Below are 24,246 nucleotides of genomic sequence, written 5' to 3' on the forward strand. Positions count from 1 at the left end.
TTGCTGCCAACTACCACACTTTTCCTGTCCTCCAGGTAGCAGACACCAAAGGAAGAATAATGAGGTAAAGACTATGTTTTATTTAACCCCGCCCAGGATGAGGAGGGCATCATTGGTGCCATACTGTAAAAAAATCTGTGCCAATCCTGTTCAAAAAGGAACTAGAGAAGCGTTCTCCCTTTGATTCCTTATTTTGTGCTTGTATGGCATAAAAAAAACATACTACAGCATATTAAAAACATAGAAAGTGATGACCCTTGGATTGTGGAAAAGATGGAAAAAAAGTTGCTCTCTGTGTTCTAGGTGTGTGTGTGTGTGTGTGTGTGTGTGTGTGTAGAGTTGGTCCCTTTTAAAACTCATCAAAGGTGCATTTTGAGAAGGTTCTTCACAGAGCAGCCTCCTCATGACTATTCATCAGGTGGACGTGGGTGTGTGTGTGTGTGTGTGTGTGTGTGTGTGTGTGTGTGTGTGTGTGCGCACAGATGGAGGGGTGGTCAGGTTCAGCTGCAGCAGACCCCGGGGCGTTGCCAATCAACTACCGGCGACTACTCCTCGCGCAAACACGTCACGCTCCAACCTTCAGAACATTCCAATGAGCCGGTGTCATTAAACAGGCTGTTTTTAGCAGTGGTCACTGCACTCCTAGAACACGTCTCACCTTTACAGGCCATTGATCAGGTCCTTCTCTCCGAAGTGACTTGCAGTACTGTGAGGGATTCGTCAAGGACCTCTTTATTGAAAAATGTGTGAGTTTTCCTTGATTGTGTCTTATTATGTTGTCATGTTGTATATGTGCATATCGTAATTATTATTATTATTACTACGTTATTATCGTAAACTGTGTGTATGCAGGGCTCCCTTGTAAGAGAGACCTTGGTCTCCATGGGACTCCCTGCTAAAAAATAAATGTGAAATAAATTTAGTATATAATATTATTTCGTATATATATATATATATATATATACACGGTCGAGTGGGAATCGAACCTGCGACCTTCGCGTCGTCTAGCAATGTGCTCTGGCCTGCCGAGCTGAAGGGGGACCTGCTCACCTTGGAGAAGGGAAGGCAGTCCTTGTCCGCCTCCTTGTCTTTGAGCTCAAAGTCGTAGAGGGCCTTGCACTGCGGTGGCGGTTGCGGCAGCGGCTTGATGACCTGGACAAAGTTGGTGGGGAAGAAGCCGTGCACGCCGCCCAGCTCGCCGTGGTACCAGTTCTCGTCCACCTGCCGGCGCAGGATGATGATGTCGCCCTTGGCGAACTTGAGGTCCCCGGGCTCCTTGCCGTCGTAGTTGTACAGGGCTTTGGCACAGGGCAGCTGGGGAACGCCCTGCAGGGGGAGGGAGAGATGGCAGAGAGAGTTGAAGAGAGGGAGGTAGAGAGGAAGAGAGAAAGAGATGAAGAGGGAAAGAGAGGAAAAAAAGGGAGAGATGAAAAGAGAAAGAGAGGTAGAGAGAAAGAGTGATAGAGATGAAGAGGGAAAGAGAGAGAAAGAGAGAGAGAAAGAGAGGTAGAGTTCAGACCAGGTCCAAAACATCACGACTCATGGATAATTGAGCACCACTCAGAAGTACATTCATTTTTCAAACACGGGAGAGAAGAATCCAAAGACGCTACTCCATGAGTCGGGATGTTTTGGAGTGCAGGCACAGTGGGGGGGGGGCACCTAGGGATATGGAATAATGTGCCCTTTGTCATACAAAGATGCGAGTTGATGATCAGAGTTTTCCAGAGTATCGGAATCAACCCACAGGAAGCTCTACACAAATAACTTGCCTTGATTTTAACTGGAGGTTCTGAGAAGGCATGAACCCGAAACCCAAATCACCCCACACCCACACCCACCCACCCACAGCTAGCATGGCATCAATCACCAGGTGCTTCATTGGTTCCCTCTAAACCGACAAACTCTCTGTCAGCTCTCTCTGACAGTCTTCCCCCCCCCCACTCTCTCTGCAGAAGAAAAATACTCAAATCATGTTCCTAGAAAAAGCAAGGGCAAAAACTGACAACGGTTACTATGGAAACAAAGTCAGATATGTGCGTAACAAGGAAACATCAGTGCCCCCTCCCTCCCTCCCAAGAGGTACAGTCAATAGGTACAGTCCACCAAATCTACATCTATCTAAAGAGTGTGTGAATTGTGTCTTGTGGTGGACCTGTTCAGTGGACAGGGTCCGTGTCTTGGCCCAGGAAGGTGATGAGCTGAGTAGGGCTCTGACTGGCTGACTGATGCCCTCTGAAAGGCCTTGGCCCTGTTCATCCACCCAGAGGAAGGGTGGTGTGGTCTCCAACCTGGTACGGCTGGAGGCTCTGAAAGAACCATTCAGGAGGGGGACAATCCAAGGAGAGGAGGGGGACAATCCAAGCTTGGGGGGGGTGGGGGGGGTTCAATGAGCTCCATTCAGTGTGTGTGTGTGTGTGGGGGGGGGGGGGGCGTTGGTGTCTGTGAAGGCTTCAGTCCAGAAAAAAGACCCCCCCTCCCTCCCTCCCTTCACCCAATGTCTCCCTCTACTCTTTTTAGAGACCTCAGAAGTGCTCAGAATCCCAATCACAAGCAACAGTGTCTGGATCTGAGAGACACAGAGGAAGGAGTCAGGGAGAGGGAGAAAGAGGAGTAAGGGAGGTACAGAAAGAGAGACAACGAGAGAAAGCTAAAAAAAAGAGAGAGAGAGAGAGAGAGAGAGTGAGGGAGAGGTTAAAGTCGAGTTTAGCGCAGGCGTGGCAGCCTTGTTAAAGGGTAATGAAGCGTTTAAAGGCTCCGAGGAGAATGGAGTACAGAAGGGAGTTGTGACGGTGAGCCAGGCTGACATTACCCCGCTGCAGAGAGTCACACAACGCCGGTCCACACAGCCAATCGCACTCTCTCTCTGGGCTCCGCTAGTCAGGGCTGAGGAGGAGGGGGCCCGGGGAGAGGGCATGGGGGGGGGGGGGGGGGGGCAGGCCCCCCTCCGGCGTACGCTGTACGAGAACTGGGCCTCCGTTGAGGGGAAAAGCAGGGCCTTTTGAGTCAGGCTGGGAGGGAGTTTTGTGATGTAAATGCAAATGAGCAGTAAGAGAGAGCTTGGCCGACGCGTCGCCATTTTGAAATAACAAAACAGAGGAGATATCACCGCAGGACAAAATGACAACAAAAAACTGAACGGTTAGAACCGTAACAGTTGAACGTGTCGTAGCACTTCAAAAGTAATACGCCACTTGATAGCCATGATGGTGCTCCAGCCACTAGAAACACAAACCCAGAGCTTCAGTCTAATGTAGTATTTTCCCCCAGACACTTATTTCTTTCCCTCCTTTCCCCCCCCCCCCTCTCTCTCTCTCTATACCCCTCTATTGGCCTCACACAAGAGGGGCTTGTCAGCAGATTTACATTTCCCTGTTTCACACAGCTTGAGAGAGAGAGGGGGGGGGGGGGGAGAGGGGGGGGGGAGGAAGGGGGAGAAGGGGGTGTAGAGACAGAGAGGGGGCCTCTGAATGGGAGAAGTGGTCTGAATGAATGAGGGGGGGGGGGGGTAGTTTCCGGTTTGCAACCATGGAAACTGGGCTGGATGTGTCCATAATGGACCAACATGAAGGAGCACAAGTACAGGCTTCTGCCCAGTCCAAACAGCCCATCCTTGGGCGGGGGGTGGTGGGGGGGGGGGGGAATTGTACGATCCAGCTAGTTTCTTTTCAGACAGAGAGAGAGAGACACAGCTTCGCCTGTGTGTTTGACTTTTAAGCCCTCCCCAGAGAGAGAACCATCTTCCCTGCCCCTGCAGACACAGAGGTGGCTTGTCCCACACACTGAGGTGGGGCTCGCAACCCTAGGAAAGCAATGACAGAGAAATCTATAACAGGGCTTTAATTACCTCCCTCATCTCTTTCTCTCTCTCTCTCTCAAACTTTTAATGGAAGTGATCATTCAGCAGCATTACTCACTGTCAGAGAGGCTGTATCTCTGTGCTGCTCCTCTAATGAGAGTCTGCAGGCCACAGCTAATGACTTCTGGCCAGGTCCAAGATGGAGGTCGATGATTACACACACCCAGAGTATGCATGTGTCTGTGTTGGGAGTGCAAGTGAACAGCACACGTGCCTACACACACACACACACACACACACACACACACACACACACACACACACACCACTACTACGTGGTCTATTTCCAACTACAATGCAGTACACACCTTCCCCTGGAATCTCAGCTGTTTAGCAAGCAAAGGGTGTGGATATGTGTGTGTGAGATATCAAGCTGTATGTGTATGTGCAAAGCATCAGATGGTGTGTGTGTGTGTGTATCCTTCGTCAGGCTGTGTGTATGTGCCGCTCATGAGTTGGTGTGTGTGTGTGTGTGTGTGTCATCAGGCTGTATATGTGCAGCATCAGTTGGTGTGTGTAATCCCACCTTCATCAGAGATAATGTAATTAGACCAGAGTGCTGAGGGGAGTTGGCTGTAACAGTGTTCACTTCCACTGCATCAGATCATTACCGCATCACACCGCTGTTGTAGCCCAGAGCACAGCCAACTGCCAACTGTCAACCACACACACACACACACACACACACACACACACACACCTAAAGGAGGCACAGCAAGTCTAGGTCATTGCCTATGGATCAGACGTCCTTCATGTTGGAGGATGGTTAGACTAGAAACCTTGCCCCTTGCCTGCCACAGCCCCCCCCCCCACCCCCACCCCCACAGACACAACCAAACACATCTCAGACACTGTTGGAGAGAGGGAACAGTATCTTCCACAGCCCAGCTCCAGTCAGGGGGACATTCTGTCTTCATTACCATGCCAGTGTTTACTGATGAACCTCCCGCACAGCCGGGCGGAGAGGGAGAGACGCGCTACACAAGTGTGGAATTCTGAGGGCAGGAGCAATCTTGTTTTCATTACTGCTCCATTATCTTAAATTGGTTCCTAATGGCCGTGTTTATGACTGCTGTGAGGGGGACAGTATTCCCCTGCCTTCTCTCTCTCTCCCTTCCTCCACCATGCTGGGGGGTGGGGGGTGTGGGGAGGGGTTCTGACTAGTCCAGTGATCCTCTCTCCTGGTTCTGGACAGCTGCAGCGCTGCAGGCTTTGGTCCCAGTGCAGCAGTGGCACCGCTGATTCAGCTCATCAAGGTTTTCAAGTTCAGTTGATGGGTTTAATCAGGTGTGACGGCAGTAGACTGGGACACTAACCTGGAACCAACCTTGATGTGAGCTAGTCGCGGGGAAGAAGAAATCAGATCACAGGAGACTGAGCAGATGAGCCAATGGGTGGAGAGAACGACGGAGTTCTTACAGAGTCCAGAGCCCACCTACCGTCACTGCTCTCTCTCATCCACAGGGCTGCTTGCTAATGCTAACCCGGTTAGCCTAGCTTCACCGCTCTCCCAGATCACCTCATCCACAGATCTGCTTGCTAATGCTAACCTGGCTGGATCACACACTAGCCGAACAGGATATCTGATTGGTCCTCCCATCTCTACTAGCAGTGCTGATCCTGGTCTGGAGCCTGCTCCTCCTGGGTCATGAAAGTCCTTTCTTAATAACTCTAATAAACACATACTGAAGGGAAAAGTCTACACTCCCCCTTAGTGCCAGTTAAAGATACACACGCACGCACACACAGATACACACACACACACACACACATTACAAGTAACCAGTGAGACCCCAACAAATTCTCTCTTTACTGCCTGTGTGGAGGCTCATGGGAGTCTCGGTTTCTTTGTCATTATCAAAGCAGTGCTGGAGTCTGGCCACTCTGGGCCCATAAGGCAGCCATGTGTGAACCAGGAACTACATTCACTAGTCCATTTTGCGAGGGGGAAAAATCTATAAAAACATTAAACACATGGAAGTACAACTAAGACATTGCTGAGGCGGGAGCGTTTAGTAAGCTACAGATTAGCCATCAAAAAGAAAGCATTTTGCCAGGAAGGGGGTCTGGATTTACAGCAGAATTATGGCAACAGAGCAGTAAGCCATAAGGTTTTCATAAAGCTTTACCCTCTCACTCTCTCTCTCTCATGTATGTGTGTGTCTGTGTGTGCGTGTGTGTGTCTGTGTGTGTGTGTGCTGAAGGTGGCATTTTATGTGAGCTCAATGCGTGCGTATACTTGTGTGCGCGTGTTTGTACGTTCCCGAGTGTGTTTGACGTGAGTGTGTTTGTGTGTGTGTGTGTGTGTGTTGTCTTTACCTGGCTGGCCTCATTCCAGTGGTGAAGGCTGGTTCTGGGTGGCCCTGGGATCACACAGTCTGTCTGGCTGACTACAGCAGATCTGAGAGAACACAACCCTCTATCTGGGTGCCAGGTCATACAGAGCTTAACACACAACTCTCACAGGAAAGAGCCCACTCACATTACAGAGCAGAGAGGAAGGAAGAAAGAAGGAAAGAAAGAAAGAAAGGGCAAGGGAGGGGGGAAGAAAGGGGAAAAAAAAGAAAGCAAGAGAGAAAAGGAAGAAACAGGGAGAGAGAAGAAGAAAAAAAAGAAAGAGAGAGAGAGATCAGATGATAAAGGGAGGAGAAGAGGAGAGGAGACAGATGAGAATGCCAGTGTGATGCTGCCTGCTGCTGTACAATGAGACTGACAGTGCAGCTCCTACGACCAGGAAGGACTCCTCTAGCAAAGCAAGAACAGCTGGGAGGAAAGCAAAAAAAATAATAAAAAAAAATCTGTCAAGTTCACATGACTGGCTGGAGCGAGTTCGGGAGAGAGAGAGCAAAAAGAGAGATGGGAGGGAGGGAGGGTGAGAGAAAGTCAAAAGACAAAGTTAAACCGCCTGTTCACCTCTCAGAACTTTCACGATGAGGACACTCGGTACCGTGAAGATACCGTGCAGTCACAAGAACCACAAGTGGATCGAACACTCCCCCCCTTCTTTTCCGATGGGGGAGGGATGTGAAATGGGCAGTGAAATGCAGTGGTTCTACTGCTACTGCAGGCCGAAGGAGAACTAGAGACTGTGTGATGTAGATTGAAGGAGCTGGAGAACAAGAGGCGAGACGCGCGTCTCGTGACGGGGTATTACAGACTGCCCCCTGAGAGGTTCAACAACACGCATCAAACCTCTCCTTTTCCAAATCGCTCTCCCTCCCACAGACGTTGGCCTTTGGGCCCACTCTCAAACGACAGGTCAGAGTGAAGTCAGTAGGTGGTTAATCTCATGTTTCCGCCCCTCGAGTTTAAGGTCCGTCATGGCAAAAATGCACCCGGGGGTGGGGGGGGTTTAGGGCGGGGACTGGGATTCTCCAAAACGGCAACCTCTGACACAGAGGCTCTGCGCATAAATAAAGTGAGATTTACTCTTAATACGGGGGGATTACTTTACAAATGTCAGTGTCTGTGTACCGAGTGGTGGTCCGGTACGAGTTGAATAATAAGCAGCCTCCTCCTCCTCCTCCTCAGATCTCTCCGGTCCTCTTGTTTAGTGTGCAGGAGGTGTCAGCAGGCTTTTGTTCCTCATTCAGACTGGAGGGCCAGCTGCTTCTGCTCCTGCTGAGTCAGCCTGGACTGATTTAGCCCCCGGCACTGAGTGTGTTAATAGGTTTTTAGAGGAGGGTTTGGTCACCTGTCGGACCGCAGACCTCCCAAGACTTTAATTAGCAGGATTTGATGGCACAACAACAACAACAACAGCCTAAAGGCAGTGATCATCAATCCTGGAAAACCGCAGCTCAGCAGTGACACACACCTGCTTCAGCTCATCAAGATTTTCAAGATCAGTTGACTGAACGAAAATCAGGTGTGACAGCACTAGACTGGGACAAGAACCTGGACCCACTGCGGTTCTCCAGGACCAGGATGGAGTACGGTCTAAGGTGTCTGCTGTTACCTTCTGATGACATGTCAGTGGGCTAGCTTCCGGCTCTGGTTTGGTTCTGCTGGTGTCAGACCAATAAGCTTCAGGCTGTGGTTCCAGAACAGTTTGTGCTGGTTTCACAACAGAGCGCTTTGGGCTCAGGTTTGGTTCTTCTGGTTCCAGACCACCAGGGAGCTTTGGGCTCAGGTTTGGTTCTTCTGGTTCCAGACCACCAGGGAGCTTTGGGCTCAGGTTTGGTTCTTTTGGGTTGCAGACTGGTGGGCATCAGACTTTGGGGGCATAAAGGAAACAGTGGGCAGCTGAACACTTGTTTGCATTGGCTGGTATTTGGACGCCTCTACAGTGGACAAACAAAGCCAGTGTATTGATGCAGTGGTGGCAAAGGGCCAGTGCACAAATGCTGCATCTGTTCTCCTTCTCAAAGACCATCAGAGCTTTGGGCATCATTCACTATTCTGTGAGAAAATCTGTGTGTGAGTGTGTGTCCCTGAGAGAGACATAGAAATAGGTGCATGTGTACGAGATAGAAAGTGTGTGTTGTGTGTGTGTGTGTGTGCCCATGTGATCCAGAGTGGGAGTGTGTGTCTTGTTTGCAGTATTCTCCTCCAAAACACCCACAGTTCAGATCTGACGTCTAGCTGCTAGCTTTTCTTCTCCTCCGATGAATGTTGGCTGAGTGCTGCGGGAGGGAGGGAGGAGAGAGAGAGAAAGAGAGAGAGAGAGAGCACTGCACAGGAGCTCAGTACAAAGTGCCTTACCACTCACTTGTTTTCCCCAGAGTTTGCCGAGTGGATTGGCTTTGGCAGACCTGTGCCAGACCATGACAGACCTTTTCCAAACTTAACTATTACACGCCAGCCGCCTGGACCAGACCACACTTCAGCTTACTGAGACCGTAGCCAATTATAAAAAGGTCTTTCCTCGATTCCTCACGTCCTCACATTCTCAATGCTCATTGGAGGAGAAGGTTGGAGGTCCCCCCCCCCCTTGGACCTTCTCCTCCAACGCTTTCTGAGGAGGAGGCGAGGAGAGAGAGAAGACTTGAGGAATCAAGGAAAGACGTTTGAGATTCCGCCAGTGACGGGTCTTTGTCACAGGGAGGGTTGGCCAAAGTGTGTAGAGAGCCACTTCTACCCCGTCTCCTACGCCAGACCGCCCTGAGCCTGTTCGCAGGGTGAGGCGACCCTCATCAGCTTATCAGACCGAAGGCGTCAGACGAACCCCACATCACACCACTCCCCAGGTCGTTGTGGTTACTGATCAGCCCACTCTAATGACATCATGGGCTGGTGAGAAGGGAGGGACCGTGTGACTGGTTCCACAGGGTCAGTCTTGTCCATGTGAGCGGTAGCTAATGAGGTTCCCACCCGGCCGTTATCTGCGGGCAGCTCACACCTTCACACCACACAATAGAGGTTGACCTCCGACACCGGCGTTTCAAAACCGAGCATCGCGGTACGAGCTGTGGGCTCGCGTGTTTGGGAGCCATGTCGCCTGTGCGTCTCGTATGAGACACTGCGCCAGCCTAGTGAATCACCAAAGCAAACACCTGCTGGGCTCTCCCAAGTAGGTCAGCCAGCCCACAGTGATTGTGTTTGTGAGCGTGTGTGTGTGTGTGTGTGTGTGCCAGCCTGTCTCTGGTACCTGAGATTGTGTATATGAGACGCAGGGAAACGGTCAACACTACAACTAGCAGAGCCCCCCCCACAGCAGAAGCTCTCCTCTCCACTTCAATCATTAATCACAAGCTGTCAGCATGGAGAGGAAGTGAAAAAAACACCGGATCCCTCTTTTACCACCTCCCTCATACTGCCTGTAGTAGGGTTCTCACAATACCACAATGGCTCCAGTTCAGTATCACAATACCAACACGATATCACGGCAGATGAAAGTCATCAAAAGTACAACACACTGATTCATCTTCTACCGTACGCTGCATTATGAATTATGTATATATTTAGTTTAGTTGTCCACCACATACATGGGGAACTCTAAGTAAATCCATCACACACGGTCCAAAAAGGGTGGCCTAATTCAATAGCGTGTCGTCTATAGGATTATAAAACAAAGACTGTGTATTGGATCACGTCGCCTTCAACCAGTCTGGTTCAACTCAGCAACATGTGAAAAATGTTCGCTCTGAATTCCATACCCTTTAACATAATTGTTTTTATTTTTATTTTTGTTTGCCTTTTGGACCTCACCTCTTGCTAGCGGTATCTGCTTGCTGCATCCTCTTGCTCCTGTAGTTTTCAAATCAGACAATTTCATGCATAGAAACTCTTTGATATGCATTCTCTTTGATATGCATATAAAAGTACACTGTTGTTGTGCTGCGGGACAATGTATACAGTGCTGTTGTATACAAATGGATCATACTCTTGACCACATTTGGTACTACCGAAAGTGGGCTCACAGCAGTATTGGACCGAAAGCTATTTTTGATATCGCGGTAGTATCATGGCACGCTCGCGCTCACACACACACACACAAAATAATGATACAGGCTCAGAGATCAAACACTGGGGATATTGGAGTGGATATATTGGAGTGAGGTGATGAAATAATCAACCCTTGCCAGATAAAGAGCAGCAGAGTGATCAAACAGTGTGTTCACTGACAAGTAAAGACCCAAAAGGCAATAACGAAAGTTAACTGCAGTAGGCTGAATCACAGGGGACTGCCCAGATGGTACAATCAGTGAATGTTGAAAACCATAACAGAGCAGAGCTGACCAAAGCTAAGCTCCTCTAGTCTCTCTTCAAATGATATTGCCTGTTCCTATTCCAAGGGTACTAAGCAACTGGATATTAGGGCTGTACCCGACCAAGAAATGGCTTGGTCAGGTCCAAATCACCAGTTCAAACCCATAGTCGACTAATCGTCACAACTTTAAGACAGGCTATTCCATTATTTAAATATACTTTTCGGCCATCAGAAGATCCACTGGTATGACTTTCAGCGTTGATCAAGGATAAATTGTTATGTTCTACTACAGAGGAATACAAAAAATAATTGAATATCAAGGTATTCATTCAGATAACTGCAGAGGACAGGGCATTTAATTATGCCCCGCATAGCGGTGGCAGCTGTGTTGGAATAAGACAATTTGCGTTTCACTTTATTTATTTATTTTGGGGGGGGGGTCGTCCTTTATACACTAGAAATACTAGAATTACGGGCATGCAGGCTACAGTAGGAGTCTTTGATAGGGAGCTGCAGGTGGATAGTGTAGACAGCCCCGCTCACCCTGTAACCGAATGATGGAGCTCTTTCTCTAGATGTACATGCTGACAAATGGGCTGTTTTTCATCCATGAAAATGTCTACCACCGATGAGGCTACCCTGTTTCACATAGGTGATTAGTGAAACTGTGAGGCAGCCCCGCGATTCGCCTAATACAACAAGGGAGAATGTTCCGTTGCCCTTCAGGAAATCAGCATCCGGCATCATAATGTCGTTTTTACGTTGAACTTAAGCCTATCTGGAAATAATAGGGCGACCTGTGCTGTGGGCATCGTTCTCTCTGCTCAGATCAGTTCAACAGGAGAGGTGGACAAGTACACAGACCTCACCCAGGTCAATCTGCGCTGGGCGGCAGAGGCTGTGGAGTGCAGAATCTGAGTGCCAGCACACAAGAAACTGATGCGCTGATACCCGACTGTGTTACTGGGGGGAAATAGTCGGTAATCATAGAGTTTGTTGGATATTTATCTTTAAAAAGAAAAAGAAAAAAAAAGAAAAAAAAAGAAAAAAAGATGTACTCTATTGTGTCATGACAAATTCATATTCCTGCGGTGTTTCTTTTGTGCAACATTTTTCGACGATACGCCCAAATGCAGTTTAGCCGACCGAGGGTTGGATATGAATCAATAAGTTCTAATAACTTCTCTCCGAAAAAATTTTCTAAAGAATGATCGAAGAAGCCAGTTAGTTCTTCAGGGAGACCGAGAGAGGAAGAGTTGGGGGCGACACACACACACACACACACACACACACACACCAGGGAGCTCAGAGGAGAAAGGTCAAAGGTAAAGAGAGTAGCCTTCTACATTACACATTCTCTCGCTCTTTCTACAACACACCACAAACCACTCTGCATCTCCACTTTTAACACGAGTTAATGAGCGTCTCCCTCTCTGTTTACACCCAATCAACACGACAAACACTTCCTCTTTCCCTCACTCTAACCATCTCCCCCCCCCCCACACACTGTTTCCCAGGCTTGCGGCTGTTAGCTCCTGCGATTTCATGAGAAGTGTTATGACCACCCACCGTGCGAGAGAGGGAGAGAGAGAGAGAGAGAGAGAGAGAGAGAAAGAGAGACAGAGAGAGAGGGGTGGCTGTACTGTAATCCCATTCATATCGTCCTTGTTAGAGCACATATACATAATCATCCGTAATCGCCCCATAATCACATCAGCCCACTCCACCACCACCACCACAACCCCTGGGCTCTGTGCCGGATCCCCCCCTGTGCCCCTCTTTCTGGTGGGGGGGAGAGAGAGAGAGAGAGAGAGAGAGAGAGAGAGAGAGAGAGAGAGAGAGAGAGAGAGAGAGAGAGAGGGATGTCACTCAGGGGACAAACGCAGATTAACTGTGCCCCACTGGGCCCCACGGCACAACTTGGAAAACATATCGGCGCACACACACAGGAGGAAAAACAAACGCTGGGCTCACTCACGAGGAGGAGACGGATATGAAGGGAGGGAGAGAGAAAGAAAGGGGACGCTTCAATGGTTCAGAAAAGGTGAAGTGTGTGTGTGTGGCTGCCAGTTCTCTCTCTCTCTCTCTCTCTCTCTACAGATGTGTGGTCTATCCTCTAAGGAGAAGCACCACAGAGGTGAGGCATTGTGTGGGGATACATTCCGGCAACATAATGAGTCTGGGGGGGGGGGGGTCGGAGGTCAAACAACTGAAAAAGGAAACTCCCAGCGAATCCTGACTCAGCCCTGGGGACGGGGAACTGAACACTTAACATGCCGGCCGACCGATGGGCCGTGGTCGACCAATCGCGGCCAGGCAATCACAACAAGGGGTCAGAGGTCAAGCTGCTCTGCTGGAGCAGCGGAGGTATGAGGAGGACCTGGGGAATTGAGGTGTGGAGCATTGAGAACGGGATTGTTTTCAAACGTCTCTGAGTGACGATGACAGATTAAACCTCACAGGCGGTGGGGTGGAAGGGTTATAGTGGAGCTATCTTGGAAACACTTTCTCTTAAAGTTTATTAGGAGAAGCTGCGTATAAATCAAGAAACCTTGGACATTGGAACAGCCGCACACACCACACAGGTGTGACAGGTCTGAGGTAAGAGAGGTCAAAACATGACCCCCCCCCCCCCCCCCACACACACACACACACACACACACACCATTGTCAAGCTGTCAGAGCAGCATGGGGGGGGGGGGGGTTGTGGTTGACAAATGTTGCATTCAGGCCACCCAGACTCTAGTGCTGAAACAGGGGACCGATGTTCACACATCTTCACAGACAAAACAATTATGAAAGGCCAAATCATTAAGAATATTCAAATCTATTACAGTGGGAAGCTTAAGATTTACCATCTTCATAGCGGTGTTCCACTTGACCAGCAGATTATTGAAGAACTAATACAGCCCTACACAGCCAAGGGTTTTTAAAATAGAAGATTTATGGATTCATGTAATGTAGGCGGGAAGGTTTCTGAGGAGCACTTGAATGCACCATTAGCAGGTGATTCTGCCCTGGGGCTTCCAGCTGCACAGACAGACGCCTGGCTGGCTAGCAACACAACACACACCTTTATAAGCAGCCAGCTATTATATCACAACATGGCTCAGAGACCTGCAGCAGCGCACGCACGCGCACACACACGCGCGCACACACACGTAGTGAGTGTGAGCTGGCAGTTTCGACGAGACCAGACAGGCCTAGTGTTTAGAAGAAAAAGAGCGACCTGCGACTCCCTGTGGCATTCCTCTCTCTCTCTCACACTCACACACACACTCCGAGGTCTGTAAACACACAGCGCCTCTCAGGTTTGTCTGTGGAGGGAGATCAAAAGATCAGACACACATTAATACACACACACACACACACACACACACACACACACACTCTAAGGGCCATAAAAACATCATCATTTCATCATCTGCGCCTGAGCTGAAAAATCTTAAAAGCCCCACCCCACCCCTCCCCCCGCCACCCCCCCCCCCCCCACACACACACACACACACACACACACACACACACACACTTCACCAAGGGACCAATATTGCCCTCTAACGAGACGGTATCCATGGCTACACCACAATCACATGATGAGGTATTTTGATCCTCTCCCCTGGAATTCTGTAAAGCCAAGTGTGGAACATAATCATTCCCACAGCGCTGTCGCTCACACTTCTCATGCCATTACTCCAAGCATGTGCGCGCACACACGCAAAGACTCCCCTTCACACACACACAGACACACACACAGACCCCCCTTACACACACACACACACACACACAACTTCTGGATCCAGAGTGAAAGAGAGCAGTAAAGCAAGGAAAGAGGGAGAGAGTGGTGCCTACTCACTGGCCAATCAACACTAATCTTATTAAGCCTTTAGTGAGAGAGAGAGAAGAGAGAGAGAGAGAGAGAGAGAGAGAGAGAGAGAGAGAGAGAGAGAGACTGGCTTCAAAGAGGAGGAGGAGGGGAAGAGGAGGGAGCCAGTTAGCACAAGGGAGGGGCACCCTAAACATATGAAGAAAAGAGAGAGAGAGAACATTATAGGTGGCTCAAAAACCCACAGAGACACAACACACACACAGAGTCACAGACACACAGTCACACACACACCTCCTACGACTCCCTCTGGACCTCCATAGGAAACACAGGCCTAGTGCAAGAGAACAGAGAGAGCAGGGCAATGTGTGTGTGTGTGTGTGAGAGAGAGAGAGAGAGAGAGAGAGAGAGAGAACAAGAGTGAGAAAGCAAGAGGGGGAGCAAGAAAGAGAGAGGGAGAGATGGTGTGCGAATGAACGAGAGGAAGGCAAGTAGAAGCCCTCTTCAAACATTCCCAGGCGAAAGCTCCCAGTGTGTATGTGTGTGTGTGCCAGCGTGTGGGCAGAGTAAGGGTGTAATGAGGGGGTTCTGTGACAGAGGCCGAGGTCAGCCAGACAGCCAGCACAACAACACGATGATGTCATCAAAGAGGGCCCGGCGTGGCGTGACTCATCGCCCTCAGACGACGAACAAACCCCCCGAATTTAACGAGCCGCTTTCTTAATATGAAGACACGGTAAACAACATTCCTCCTCGTTATAAAAATATCACCAAACCTCCGCCGAGAGACGGGAAAGAAAACAAGCAGGAAACATGTGAAAAACTCAAACTGCTTGGACTCAAATGTTAAGTGGTTTCTTTGAGGGAAGAAGGCACCGGGGGCGAATATCAGGCTGCAGCCGCCAGGGGAAACGGTTTGCTTTTTGTTTATTTGAAGTTATTTCCTGGAGACAGATTAAGATGAAAGGAGGAGACGAAGAGGAGAAGCAAGCAATGATGAGAGAGAGAGAGAGAGAGAGACAGAGAGACACAGACAGACAGAACAGACAGACAGGCAGGCAGAACAGAGACAGACAGCCAGGCAGAACAGACAGACAGCCAGACAGAACAGACATACAGAACAGACCAGACACACGCAGCTCAGCGACCCCCCCCCCCCCCCCCAGATCAGATGTCGTTAATCAACATTTGTCATTGAGCAGGACGTGTTATAAGCCTGTCTGTGTCGGGCCTTGACAAAGGGGCTTATGTCCCATCCCAAACATGTCAACACGCTAACGACACCAGCTGTGGAGCAATCCACAACTGCTCCCACACGCACCATCTTACATACCGTGAATTAACACGGGTCTAGAAATCAGCACGCACGATATTCACCCTGTACACATTAAGCTACTTCATGTCTCATCTCTGGAATAATAAAATAAAAAAATACAGCGGGACGGCTCTCATTTCCTTGTTCTCTCCCCCTTTGCCCCCCCCCCCCCCAATCCCCCCCCCCCCCCCCCCCCGCCATGGCCACCAGTGAGGGTGGCTTTTTACTCAGACGAGAAACGCTATCCCGTCTCATCTCAACCTGGATCAACTGTTGTGTGAGTCAACACGGGGCGGCAGAGGAAGACACAACAGAAACACGTCCATCTGATCTGGGGGAAGGGGAGGGGAGGGGAGGGGAAGGGGAGGGGAGGGGAGGGGAGGGGCACGGTGCCGGAGGACAGGCCTTTCATTCCCCTCATCAAAGACGTGCTGGGACCGGGGGCGTCACGCAACTGGCTGACTTGTGGTGTTCCGTGGTGGGAGGGGGGAGAGAGAGGGGGGGGGGGGGGGGGGGGGGGGGTGCAAGGCTGCCTGCAACCTCAACATTTGCTCCCTTTTGTCCGCCTAACCCCACTGCCTGCCCCCCCCCCCCCCCCCCCCGACACCTTTCCTTACCTTCTGTCACTAACACACACACACACACACACACACACACACACACAGACAGACAGACAGACAGACAGACACACACACACACACAGCCCGAGTCAAGTCAGTCAGTCACATCAGAGGCGAGCTGGAACAAAACCCTCTTGTGCGTCTTGTCTGGGAGGCCCCGCCCCCCTGTCCCCTCCGGACCATTCTTCGGTGCCAGATAAGAATCGGGGTGGCGGGTGGGGGTGGGGGGTGGCTAGGGTGCCTAGGGTTTGGACTGGAGCGCTGCACTCAAAGACTAGGGACACGCAACAACAACAAAACAAAAAAAAAAAAACAGAAGGAGAGGACTGTGGACAATAGGAGAGAGAGAGAGAGAACAAGGGAGTCACCGTGGTGGGTGGGTTGGGGGGCTCCAATAAGAGGCCAGCAGGGGAGCGTGGCCCGGTCCCAGGCATATAGCCGGGATCAGACTGGGGCAACACCACCCTGCGCTTTCATCTCGAGCCTTTCATGTCCTGACGTCTTCCACTTGCGTTAGCCCCCTTTCTCTCCTCCGCTTTCTTCCCCCCCCCCAGACAGGTTGACACGCTGGAGCGTACTGGAAATCTACTGAAAGAGCTTTTTTTAAAGACACTTTGGCGATAAGTACACTCCCTAAACACTGCGGTTTTGAATGTCACTCGCGCTCTCTCTCTGTGTGTGTGTGTGTGTGTGTGTGTGTGTGTGTGTGTTATGGCGGGGGACTTAAGTAGTAGGTAGCTTAGGGGCATTGCGGCGGGGCGGGCGGGGGGGTGGGTGGGGGGGTCATATAACAGATTGTGAATAAAAAAACCTCAAAAGGAGGCGAAGAATGGAGCAGTCACAAGTATGACCCACTCTTATCTCCAACAAACAGCCTTTTCAGAATATACGGGGGGGGGGGGGAATTCCGACACACCCGGACCCCTTTGAAATGTGCTCACTTTTGAAGTGATACTTCTCCTCAATGAGGCAGGTCAACCATTAGAGGTTTTTCACTGGGAGATGGCATCTCCATACCGGCATGGTTCAGACAGACACACCGTCCTGACTAAAGAACCTCTGTGGTATTGTACTGTACTGTCGCAGTATTAGGCTACTATTATAAACGGTTTATTGATTGTACGGTAGTACGGTATTGTATGAGGCTACTACTTTGAGCGGCGGGTAATTGTAAGGGCAGTTACGACAAGTGCAACATGATTGATGAGGGACAAAAATCAACAACTACCGCTCGTCAACAAGTGACAAAATGACATTGCAGTCTGCAGGATACAGCGCTTTCTGTGAGTCATTTTTTTGTGAGTCATCAAGTGTGTGTGTGTGTGTGGGGAGGGGGGGGAGAAGTTCAAGAACATGAGGTTGTGTTTGTGGAGTAAACACAGTAGGCTACATGCTACCGAGAGAGCCCAGACCAAAACACCAGCAAAACAAGAGCTGTCATGACAACTATCTGCAACTATCATACGACGAGCAGGTATTTGGAATCCCATGTAAAATGAAACCAACTCCACACACACACACACACACACACACACACACACACACACACACACACACACACACACACACACACACACACACACACACACACACACACACACACACACACACACACGTCAAACTGTCTTTTCCTGCGGCTCCTGAAGGATAAGAGGGAGATAATTCCAGCCTTTCTCCCGTTGGTGCCGAGAGCGATTTCACTCAGCTGCTTAAGTTGGCCTTCAGACAAGCTGGCAGGAGCTAATAGGATTCCAGGGTTCACCTCTGAGTCGTACCTTATGACTCCTTCACTGCTGCTTAAATACCTTTAGTCCTGTAATCAACTGGAACCCCCACCGTTTCAGTCCTTCACCGGCAAACACAAACTACCACAGACAAGGGCCTGAAACTACAAGGACCAACACCCCTCAGCAGCACATTACAGTGTCCCCTACTGGCATCAGCAGCCAAGAGTGAGGGGGGGGGGGGTGGGGGGTGGATTGTCTGTTGGCTCAACGATGGACTGCTCAGTCCCCCGGGGCTGCTGGTCAGCTGGCCTGGCCGCTGGATGGCTATGATAAACTGTTCATCTGGGCCAAGAGATTAGAGCCAGCAATGCAACATGCTGCTTTTAATCCCTGCGCCTTTGCTCTCGTTCTGTGTCAGCCCCCCCCCTCCCTCGCTCCCCCAAACCCCCCCCCTTCCCCGATGTTTACTCACCCTGACGGCGGTGCTCTTGGCCTGGGCTCTCTGGGACTGCCCTCCCGGAACCACCAGGTCCCTGGGTCCCCCGCCCTGCTGCGCCCTGACCCCGGCGGCGGCGGCTGCCGCGGCGGCGGCCGTGCCGTTGGGGCAGCCTCCGGGCGCCGGGGGGGGGGGCGCCTCCAGCCCTCCGGGGCCTCTGTTTGATGCCGTCCAGCAGACGCACCAGGAGGATGTTGCTGGGCAGCTCGTCCACGGCACACTCCACCAGGGTGCGGCACTCGGGGCAGCGCAGCTCCCCCCGGGAGCCCAGGATGCTCTGGAGGCACCGGCGGCAGAAGGTGTGCTGACAGGGGAGGACTTTGGCCGTGGCGTCCAGACGCTCCAAACACACCGGGCACTCCAGCAAGTCCAACAGCACCGACTCGTCCATTCTGTCTGTCTGTCTCCTCCTCCTCCTCCTCCTCCTCTACTGCGTTTCTTCTACTTCAGGAGGAAGAGCATGGTGGTGATGGTGGCGGCGGTGGGGTTCGGGTTGGGAAACTAACGGTTTGCGCGACGTCACGTCACTCCCATGCCGCGGCTATGGCCATAGCCCCTGCTTTAGCTGCCTGGAGGGTCAAAAGGGTGGAACACAAATGATAGTCAGTCACCTTTCAGACACATGGCGTTGGCAATCATCGACATTCTGCATGTAAACGGAAGGCATTCCGCTAGGTGTTACATGACATAGTGTGTGTGGAATGTTACAAAGTTCAAGACCGTTGGCTGCCATCCAAAGTGTATCATGCCAGTCACACCCAAACTACTGAAGGTAAATTAAAAAAGGTAGAATGTTCTCAGTTCCAGTGGGGACATTTTTTTTTTTACTGAAATGCACGTTGTCACGTATATCTATCTGCCCATCCTAAAACTCAACCATTGGTAAACCACCGAATGTCAACGTCAGAATGTACATCTCTGGAGACTATATTCTAATGGCATGCGTATTCTCTACGGATGGACGCAAATCACACGCACAAGATCAAGATCACTGCTACCGTGGCAAGATTGTTGATCCGTTTGACATAAAACGTGTGTGTGTGTGTGTGTGTGTGTGTGTGTGTGAGAGAGCAGTGGAATGCCAGAGGAAGGCGTTAAGTCAGAGATCCTCGTCCAAAAACACAGAGAAGAGCTTGCATGAGCCTACGAAGTCCCTTAGTCATTGCATTCATCAGAAGTGCAAATAAGTGCCTCAGAAATACGAGGACGGGTTCATATATGAAGGAGCGATCTGCATCCGCGATTACAACGTTTCTATAGGGCGCAATCTGGTGCAGAACAGAAGCCAGTACGGGCCAGCTGAAACAGTCAAATCACAAGCCCCCCAAAAAAACGAAGGGTCTTGCATAACTTTGTAGAGCTCCAATATCAGGTGTCATCAGAGAAAGAGCCGTAGATCCAGCCACCACTGCATGTCGCTTATAATATTAAAGCAAAAGTTAGACACCCCCCCCCCCCCACACACACACACACACACATACATACATACATCCATACACACACACCCATGATGATGGACTCGATAACGGGTGATAAACCAGCTAATACAGCTAGCTGCTAATGTTGTCGGTACTAGCTCCAGTGCTGCCAGTGCTGTGTTCAACGCTGCTTCACAAAGTTTTCTAACCAAGTCCTCTAACCAATGCCTTACGATTAGATACACTTTAGCGTGTATTCAATGTTTGTACAGTTTGACAACAATCGCCGTTGAAAACACACACACACACCTTACCTCAAAAAAAAAAAAACCGGGCCTCCTCTTTCCCAAACAACTCCTGTCTTCCCAGACTTGGTTCCCCTACTGAACGAACACACCAGGAACGGGCTACTCGGGGGTAAAAAAAAGAGAGAGCAGAGACACTTTGGTGGGTATATAAAAAGAAGTTTTCACCGTCTATACCGCTTCAAAGACGGGAGAATCTTTCCCCCGCCGTTCGTATTGACTGGACCGAGAGAGTTGGGGAGAGAGAAGCATGGAAAAGTGGGGAAAGTCACAGTTAGGGGGAGACGGAGACGGAGACGAGAAAGCAACTCCAGCTGCCGACGCCGAACGCCATGATGTGAAAGTCGGTTGGTTTTGTGGAAACACGCCCAGGCTACTTTCTCTACTCGGGAGGGTGTGTGATGGTGATGATGATGTGTCCACATTTAAAGACCGTACACTTAAAATATCATGTTACCGTGGACGTCCATGCGACGTTGTTTGTTCCATGGATGAAATAATAATAATAAACTCAGTCACTGAATGCAACGTTGTGTTTTGTTAGCGGTTTTCGAATCGTCATGTTCTTGGTCGTTGGACCAACAGAACAGTGCTATTTGAAACCCCCCCCAGTGGACACACACTATTCCTGGTTCTAATGTTAGCTTGTTAACCCCGCTTGCACCGATTTTTTAGGCTGATAGAACAGGGATATTTCGTTGAAAGGGACTTCTCAATGAATGTGATCTGTGTTTCTTGGCTGGAATGGGATACTAAGAAAGAACTTGATACCATAAAAAACTGATTACCTGTTTATGATGGCTTCTCTCTCAAAACACTGTCTACATTATACAGTAGTCATGTGTATGACCTAGTGTGCCTTTGAACCCTTTCTACATTCTTTCACACCTGGCAGCTCAAAGGTTCGATTAATGCCAGCTAGCAAAAAAGTACACACACACACACAGTGTGGTGAACGTGCAGAAAATCATGTTTTTGTATGACATCATGCTTGAAAATCTTGATAGCATTTGCCCCTTACTCAACCCCTCTATCATCCTCTGTTCCATCCCCACCTCCTTCTCCTCCTCTCTGGCTGCAGCTGATCTGTGTGAACTGTGAATGGCCCCTAAACCTCCCGACAATATTGATGAATAGCTTCAAATGGAACAGATGACATAGGATGTTTCTGTACTCCACGCTCTAAAATAATACTTTATTTCTGTAAATACATTTTGTAAATCTGATGATGATGTCGGATGTGATGGGCAGTAGTGGACTGCCACAGAGAGGGAACAGTAGCTATGCTCAGGAATGCTGTGCCAAAACAGACAATATGATAACTCTCTTTTCCCATCGCTCTCTGACCCCACTCTGCCTCCGCAGAGGAGCAGCAGAGACCTTCATTTACACCTCTCTTTGTCTGCAGTAAACAGCATCTCCCAATGCCTGTTTGTCTCAAGTAAACAGTGACTGGGTGGGAGAGAGAGAAAAAGAGAGAGAGAGAGAGGGGGGGGGGGGGGGATATATATATATATATATATAGAGAGAGAGAGAGAGAGAGAGAGAGAGAGAGAGAGAGAGAGAGAGAGAGAGCGAGCGAAAGAGAAGTGTGCCTCCTCTCAGAGTGTCCTGCTGTTATTGAGAGAATCTATCAGGGATGCCCCCCCCCCCTCATTTGTCATACAACCTGAGCAGCAAATGCACAGCAATACCGCTACCCTGACCTGGGGGGAGAGAGAGGGAGAGAGGTGCGCCAAGCAAAACAATAAAAAGAGTGATTTATATCGATCTCACTTTGTTTGAGGACACTGAGAGAGAGATAGTGAGAGAGAGAGAGAGAGAGAGAGAAAGAGAGACAGAGAGAGAGAGAGAGGGAGAAAAAGAGCAATAAAAGAGAGAGATTTATATGTAGTTGGCCCTCTTCTGTCACCAGTGATCCCAGTGGGGCTGGCAGCAGCTCTCAGGTCATATATCATCGCTGTGGAAAGACACGTGGCCCCGCCCCCTCTTGTCCTGAAGGCTAGGACTATAACCCCTGCCCCCTTCTCTCCTCCATGACCTCCCCGCCCTATCAGATTTTATTTTACACTCCCGGTTGGCGTAGTGTGACTCTATGAGCCGCAGGTATAGATGATCTTTCAGCAGTCGTAAGCAGTATGAATGATTCACACAGGTCTTGAGAGGTAATGACCCTTCAGAATGACCCCCCCCCCCCATCTGAAGTTCGCACAGCCATGTTACTGGTTATGAACAAGACAGAAACAAACACGCACGCACACACACGCACACATGATGGAGGTGACAGCTGTGTTATTGGCTATAAACATGGAAGAGAAAGAGAGAGATAGGAAAAGACATATGCTCTATTTCCCAAGGGAGAAAGAGAACACGACAGCCATGATAATTTCCTCCCATACAGGACACTGCAAGGTAGCTCTGTTGACAAATATGGCTGTGAATTATGTATCCTGTATGCCTATGAATTATGTATCCTGTATGGCTGTGAATGTATGAAGAAGACAACAGCACTCAGGTAAGGAAAGTGTTATTCATCCTAAGTAGCGGAAAAAAAACCTTGTTTCCAAGGATACATCACACTACACTGTTATAAATGTAAAAATCACAGTCAGCCAGAAGACGAAGTAGAATATTATTCTGGGAAGGAGATAAAACTGAGGAAAAATACCCTTTGAAGTCTTTGAAATTTTGCTCAATTCTATATAGATCGATGTGTCTATTCGTCTGACACACAATGCCATTTGTCATTTCCAAAAGATATTTCTATTGCATATTAATATTGCTCTCAACAGGACTGGCTGACAGAGGCTATATAAACTATATTTGAAGCATAATCTTAACTAGAGCAGAAGTTAATTTAAATATTGTACCTAGTTAATTCAACATCTGTTGGCTTTAACTTAAAATAATATCCAACACGTTTATCTTTAGAGAAAATGACACTTTTAATAGATCCTCATTTGTATTCCCCTGATGAGGCTTTCAAACTTTATACCACATCCTGGGGCTAACTGCTTTCAAATTAGATTTGGGACGAGAGCTGCATGTCAATGAATGCTGAACGTGTGTGAACATGTGTGTGTGTGTGTGTGTGTGCGTGCGTGCGTGTGGGTAGCTTTCCCTTTGAGACCTAAGATCTAACTAACTAATGGCCTTGTGGGAAATTCAAACCAAAAATTCAATTAATTTCATCCCAGGGATACTGTCAACCAGAGAAATGGGATAGGAGAATATGGGACAGCAACCTATTAATGATCATTCATTATGGATTTTCCATCTCCTCGTAGTCATCCCCAATTTTAGAAATGTGGTGTTGTGGTGGTAGTATTACATATTGCTTAGTAGAATTGGTAGTGGTATTAGGGATGTAATAAGCCCTATTATTAAAGACCTTACAGTATATGTCTCTGAGTTTTATATTTCTGTAAGATCAGATATTAATCATTTGAATTGTGGTCTATTGACAGAGGGACTGGGTAAAATGATAACACTTGTTGGCTGAACTGCATTTGAATGGTATACACATATAGATATGCACAGAGTACGAAAGATATACATCTTGACAATACAATTTGTATGTCTGCAGATAGAATGTGAATCCAAGTGTGAATCCAAGTGTGCATACAAGTGAATGGATTTCTTCAAACGAAAACAGACAGTCGTTTTATAGATTTTTCCTGTCAAGTGCATGGTATAGTAATACGTGTGCGTATGAACTGTGCGATACAAATAAAGTGTGATGGATTGAATCATGAGAATGATACAGGAGGCAAAGTGCTATTCTCATCATATATGCGTCGCAATAAACCTTGAGAAATGAGCCCCTTCAATTCAACACTTCTACAGTTCTCCAACAATTTGCTGCACCATTTGGCAAATGAACAAGTCGAGCACCTCCATCTCCTACTGTAGGTGCCACTACAGCTAGTGAAAAGTAATTAACTGTAGACAATAAAACATCCAGCTAATGCGATTCAGACGAGCGGGACATGAAATGGAATTCATAAATTAGAAATGGAATTACAAACAAA

The 24,246-nt window shown here is 49.1% G+C and overlaps 1 protein-coding gene across 1 annotated transcript in view; it reads right to left on the reverse strand.

The window, feature by feature from the left end:
- Positions 1–19,046, reverse strand: part of sh3rf1 (SH3 domain containing ring finger 1) — a 32,649-nt gene extending 13,603 nt beyond the window's left edge. Inside the window, 3 exon segments of the mRNA XM_083671311.1 lie at positions 1,051–1,326; positions 18,469–18,610; positions 18,612–19,046. Of these exon segments, the coding sequence (XP_083527437.1) occupies positions 1,051–1,326; positions 18,469–18,610; positions 18,612–18,883 (690 nt within the window). The 5' untranslated portion in view covers positions 18,884–19,046.
- Between the last annotated feature and the right edge of the window lie 5,200 nt (positions 19,047–24,246).

This window comes from Argentina silus (genome assembly GCF_951799395.1).
Source record: "Argentina silus genome assembly, chromosome: 6".
In the NCBI taxonomy this organism is placed as follows: Eukaryota; Metazoa; Chordata; class Actinopteri; order Argentiniformes; family Argentinidae; genus Argentina; species Argentina silus.